Source organism: Oncorhynchus tshawytscha, linkage group LG29, assembly GCF_018296145.1.
Source record: "Oncorhynchus tshawytscha isolate Ot180627B linkage group LG29, Otsh_v2.0, whole genome shotgun sequence".
In the NCBI taxonomy this organism is placed as follows: Eukaryota; Metazoa; Chordata; class Actinopteri; order Salmoniformes; family Salmonidae; genus Oncorhynchus; species Oncorhynchus tshawytscha.
In genome coordinates, this window is record NC_056457.1 from 11472539 (window position 1) to 11478538 (window position 6000).

Consider the following 6000-nt stretch of genomic DNA (forward strand, 5'->3'; position numbering starts at 1 on the left):
GCATGGTACAGCACTGGGTACTCACTCTGCACTACAGGAGACTAGCTAGTAGCTACACCCTCTAAGGGTGAAAGGTTAGGGGTGAGGACTGAGGAGTCTACTGCTGCGGTCTGATTTTCCACCAAACATTGATTTTGGTGCACACATGGCTGGAGGGAGTTTCCACTATTTTCCCTATTTGTCAACTCTGGCTTGGGCCCACTTGGCCCAGTTAGGACTAGATTGTTCAGGTTCTGCCTACCTCCTTCTGGTCCAGCTGAAGGGATGACTTGATCAAGTCTCTGAGAGCCGTCAGCTGTTTCTTCTCCTCGTCCTGGGTCTGCTTTATCTGAGAAGGACATATACCGGGTGAGATAAGACAAAACAAACGAACACACACACACACACACTCAATCAATCGCTCACTCACTCAATCACTCACTCACTGAATCAGTCTAGATAACATGTCAGGCTGCAGAGTAGCAGTAATCAGATGGAGAGAAGCCTGTGGGTGGGTATTTACATTGTAGAGGTCAGCAGCCAGCTTCTCAATGTACTGCTTCAGCTTATCCGCCGTCTTCAAGCCATCTTGGAAGAAGCTGCAAGAGATTACAGGGCGGATATTAGAATTCCACTGAGGTTTTCACTTGAATTCCAACGAAAGTGAGACGAAGGGCAGTCATTTGGTGGAGGGTAGCATCTTTCACATCATTTCGAAATGTCAAGTGTCCAAGACTTATACGGCCATTAGAAAGGTCAAAATGAATAGAGGGGTGACTGAGAATGAGACTGATGCAGTTGGATATGTATAATGTATAGCACTGCTTGGCTCCTCTGGCTTTTGGCATAGAGATCTCTCTCTCTCCTGTCTCTCTCTGGCTGTGTCCAGAGTGGAATGCTAAGCACCTCCTGTCATCCATTATGGATCTGCCAGTGCCAGTGGCATCTACCTGAATGCAGCATCCGCTCGTCTCCACTAACAACCCTTCTATCCCCCTCTCTCTCTCTCTCCACCCCCTCTCTCTCCCCTACCCTCCAGGGATACATCACCTCCCTCGGCCCACTCATCCTACTGAAACTCAGTTTTCTACTGAAAGGTTCTTTTCCCATCGCTCTATAAGGCCTGTCTCTACACTGTGATAGTCATAGTTTTGGGTTGAGTAGACAACCAGAAAACTGCATTGTTTTGTTTCCCCAATGTTATGACACAACCACCTAGCAGCATTGAGGCTGTCAGGCCTGTCCGTGACACAGCGTTGGGCTCAGTCCCTGGCACAGGGGGCACCCATTATTTACCCACAAACCCCACGGCTGTCACGTCGCATCGTCATGAAGGGTCATGCATATTTATGAGAGCTAAATATTACTCCCTACCCAAGACCGGTAAATCATGCATCACCCCATTAAAGAGAGCGGGATGGAGGGGGGTTGAGAGGGAGAGAGATGAAAAGAGAGGGAGAGAAAAAGAAAGAAAGAGGGAAAGAGAGAGAGAGCAAAGAGCAATCACAGAGAGAATAATATACAATGCCTTTGGAAAGTATTCAAACCCCTTGACTTTTTCCACATTTTGCTACGTTACATGCTTATTCTAAAATGGATTAAATACCCCATAACGAGAAAATTAAAACATGTTTTTAGAAATGTTTGCAAATGTATTTTTAAATTAAAAAACAGAAATACCTTATTTACATGTATTCAGACCCTTTGCTATGAGACTCGAAATTGAGCTCAGGTACATCCTGTTTCCATTGATCATCCTTGAGATGTTTCTACAACTTGATTGGAGTCCACCTGTGTTAGATTCAATTGATTGGACATGGTTTGGAAAGGCAAACACCTGTCTATATAAGGTCCCACAGTTGACAGTGCATGTCAGAATAAAAACCAAGCCATGAGGTCAAAGGAATTGTCTGTAGAACTCCGATAAAGGATTGTGTCGAGGCACAGATCTGTGGAAGGGCACCAAAACATTTCTGCAGCATTGAAGGTCCCCAAGAACACAGTGGCCTCCATTCTTAACTGGAAGAAGTTTGTAACCCCCAAGACTCTTCCTAGAGCTGGCCACCCTGCTAAACTGAGCAATCAGGGGAGAAGGGCCTTGGTCGGGGAGGTGACCAAGAACTTGATGGTCAATCTGACAGAGCTTCAGAGTTCCTCTGTGGCGATGGGAGAACCTTCCAGAAGGGCAACCATCTCTGCAGAACTCCACCAATCAGGCCTTTATGGTAGAGTGGCCAGACGGAAGCCACTGCTCAGTAAAATGCACATGACAGCCTGCTTGGAGTTTGCTAAAAAGCACCTAAAGACTCTCAGACCATGATAAACAAGATTCTCTGGACCTCAGACTGGGGAGAAGGTTCACCTTCCAATAAGACAACGACCCTAAGCACACAGCCAAGATAACGCAGGAGTGGCTTTGGAAAAGGTCTCTGAATGTCCTTGAGTGGCCCAGCCAGAGCCCGGATTTGAACCCGATTGAACATCTCTGAAGAGACCTGAAAATAGCTGTGCAGCAACGCTCCCCATCCAACCTGACAGACCTTGAGAGGATCTGCAGAGAAGAATGAAAGAAACTCCCCAAATACAGGTGTGCCAAGCTTGTAGCGTCATACCCAAGACTCGAGGCTGTAATCACTGCCAAAGGTTCTTCAACAAAGTACTGAGTAAAGGGTCTGAATACTTATGGAAATGTAAAATGTCAGTGTTTTGTTTTTATACATTTGCAAACATTTCTAAAAAACGTTTTTTTTGCTTTGTAATTATGGGGTATTGTGTGTAGATTGATGAGGGGGAAAAAAAACAATTTAATCCATTTTAGAATAAGGCTGTGACGTAACAAAATTTGAAAAAAGTCAAGGGGTCTGAATACTTTCTGAATGCACTGTAGAGCTAGTCTTGAGAGTATACAGTGACATAATTCCCTTAGAAATGACGTGTTCGCCACCAATCAGACACATCTCAGTAGACATGATCCACGCGTGTTTGGGGGACTCTTACACTATGGCAAATGAGGGAGATAATGTGGCACTGTTTACTTACTTGCATTGTGCGTGGTAATACTTGATGAGGTTCTGGAGAAGGTCCACTCCCTTCTTGGTCTTGATCTCGTTGACTTTGATCAGGTACTGTAGAGAAAACAAGTGGTGGCCTGTGAAAACTGACATCAAATAGAACGCTCTGTTACATGATTTTGGAAATGCAATTCGGAGTATTGCCATGCTTATACGTAGTGGTGATCCACGATGCCAACATAGCATTGAGTCCGTGGGAGCCGAAAAAACGGCTAAACATCTAAACGTCACTGAAAAGGACGGTAATATACAGATGTAGGATCTTCATTTGTGGATTATAATTCATAGATATTTTTTGTAGGGGTTGATACGTTCTTCGTTAGGGAAAATCAAGTCTGACATTTTAAAGTGGAAATTACAAATTTTATAGATGCCTTTTTAAACCTCGAATATACTACAAGTTTGCATTTCCTAGTGTGCATGAAAATGGTCAGCAACAAAAGCGCGATCAAATTAAGATCTTACATCTGTAAAATATCATGAGTAAATTGTTTTTTAAATGGATAACTTAGAATTGTGTTTTTCCTTTATTTTTCAGAAACCACCACGGCCTCCAAATTAGCAAATTCCTCTGACAAATTCATGTCCGACGAACAAATGAATAAAACATCATCTTAATCTGAGTTTATCCCATGGCGTACCAATCTAGAACAGTTTGTGAAGAATCACTGCTAGGCACCATTTTCAGCTCCGCACACAGAGGACATTTAATCTATTCCAGAATGCCCTTCTAAGGCAACTCCTGTCCCCCAAAGCTTCTGTGCTGCATTTCTTACCATGTGATCCTCTGTGTGTGTATGTGTGTGCTCATGTGCGTGCTCCCCTGAAACCAAACACACAGTCACACACATATTGCTTTTGTCTGTCTGAGTGTGTGCGACTCAGAGATTATCCACTTTTTGTTTGTGGTGTCTGCGCTGTGGGGTGGGTTTAGTGTGTGTTGTGAATGCCTGTTGGTGCCTGTGTGTTATGGGGCTTTGTGTGAATGGGAGGCGAGGGACGCTGCAGTAGCAATGTCTGGTCTCAGATCAGATGGAGAACATAGCCTGCTGTGCTGAGCGTCACCTGGTCCCTCCCATACTAGCAGCAGTAGCAGTGCAAAGTGGGATGGAAGATGGATTTGGTGTAACAAATGGCACCCTATACCTTATATAGTGCCTATGGGCCCTGGTCCAAAGTTGTGCACTGTTTAGGGAATAGGGTGCCACACAATGCTAGCAATGTTATCAATATATAATAATAATAATAATCTTATCCAAAGCGTTTTAATCACGCATGCATACATTTTACTCACGCTTATAGGGTCAGGAGTTTTTCCTGTCAATATGACTTGAGCAGGAAAAACTTGGGGCCCTAGTTATAAACTCTGGGCCCCTCTAGCACTCCACTAGAAGCAATATCAAACAATCCACAATAACAACACAGTGAATGAGATCACCCTAAAAACCCAAGAGGGACAAACCACCCCGCGACCGCTGTACACAGAAATAGAGGTGGATAGGTTGAGCTCCTCCACGACTGCTCCAATTAGAATCCCACAGTGAGGCACTAAGTTAATATGGAAATTGTCAGTACCGTTATGCCAAGTGAGGAAATAATCTGCAGATAAAGAGGGAGAGAGGAGTAGGCGTTTACATCCGCCGGGAGGCAGCTCGTTGGCACAGCTGAGCGCATCGCTCGAGCAGTTTGTTATTTTGCTCTGCCTTTTCTATAGGAGGATTGGAGCATAGAAATACAATGAGATACTGTTTTTCGTGTCATTTCGGGGATATGTGTAACTAGGTTATAGCATAATCACGTAGAGAAGAGGTTGGCACGGATGCCGATTTTATGTCGTCCTCTTAGGTTTGGCTTGGGGTGGCAGGGCCCCGTCAGTGTCCAATCAGTGCCCTCTAGTCTGTGCCCAGTGCCCGCTTCTAACCTCACACATCTGGAGTTGGAAGAGACGCCGTTCCTTCTCCATCTCCTCAGCAATCTCAGCGCCTGTTATCTCTGTACGAATCATCCCGTGCTGCTTGGCATGCTCCCTCTTCTCCTTCTCGATCTTTGTACTGAAATCAGACAGACAGACAGACAGACAGACAGACAGACAGACAGACAGACAGACAGACAGACAGACAGACAGACAGTTAGTGAAACCAGACAAGACAGGCAGACAGGCAAGAAGGAAGGAAGGAAGGAAGGAAGGAAGGAAGGAAGGAAGGAAGGAAGGAAGGAAGGAAGGAAAAGAGGGCAGGCAGGAAGAGAGAGAGACAGACAGTGTTTAATAAATCCATGACCTCACATTTAAATCAGACGGAATTCTCAGCATGAAAGAGAGCTTTCACAGGGCGGAACATTCCACTGAAATTATTGTTGTAATATACAGTACATCAGATCTGACATTTTAAAGACACCAAAAACAACTGTATGTCTCACACAAGCACACATCACCATATACAGTGCCTTCGGAAAGTGTTCAGACACTTGACTTTTTCCACATTTTGTTACGTTACAACCTTATTCTAAATGTATTAAATAACGTATTAAATTAATGTATTAAATAAATACAAATCTACACACAATAGCCAATCATGACAAATAAGGTTTTTTGACATTTTTGCAAATGTATAAATTATTAAAAATAGAAATTCCTTATTTACATGTATTCATACCCTTTGAGATGAGACTCGAAATAGAGCTCAGGTGCATCCTCTTTCCATTGACCATCCTTTAGTTGTTTCTACAACTTGATTGGAGTCAACTAGTGGTAAATTCAATTGATTGGACATGATTTGGAAAGACACACACCTGTCTATAGAAGGTCACACAGATGACAGTGCACGTCAGAGCAAAAACAAAGCCATGAGGTCGAAGGAATTGTCCGTGGAGCTCTGAGACAGGATTGTGTCAAGGCACAGATCTGGGGAAGGGTACCAAAAAATGTCAGCAGCATTGAAGGTCCCCAAGA

The 6000-nt window shown here is 44.0% G+C and overlaps 1 protein-coding gene across 1 annotated transcript in view; it reads right to left on the reverse strand.

The window, feature by feature from the left end:
* The window catches only part of LOC112227945 (arf-GAP with SH3 domain, ANK repeat and PH domain-containing protein 1), a 72339-nt gene that overhangs the window by 27957 nt on the left and 38382 nt on the right, over window positions 1–6000 (reverse strand). Inside the window, 4 exon segments of the mRNA XM_042308554.1 lie at window positions 242–328; window positions 503–578; window positions 3019–3104; window positions 4972–5101. Of these exon segments, the coding sequence (XP_042164488.1) occupies window positions 242–328; window positions 503–578; window positions 3019–3104; window positions 4972–5101 (379 nt within the window).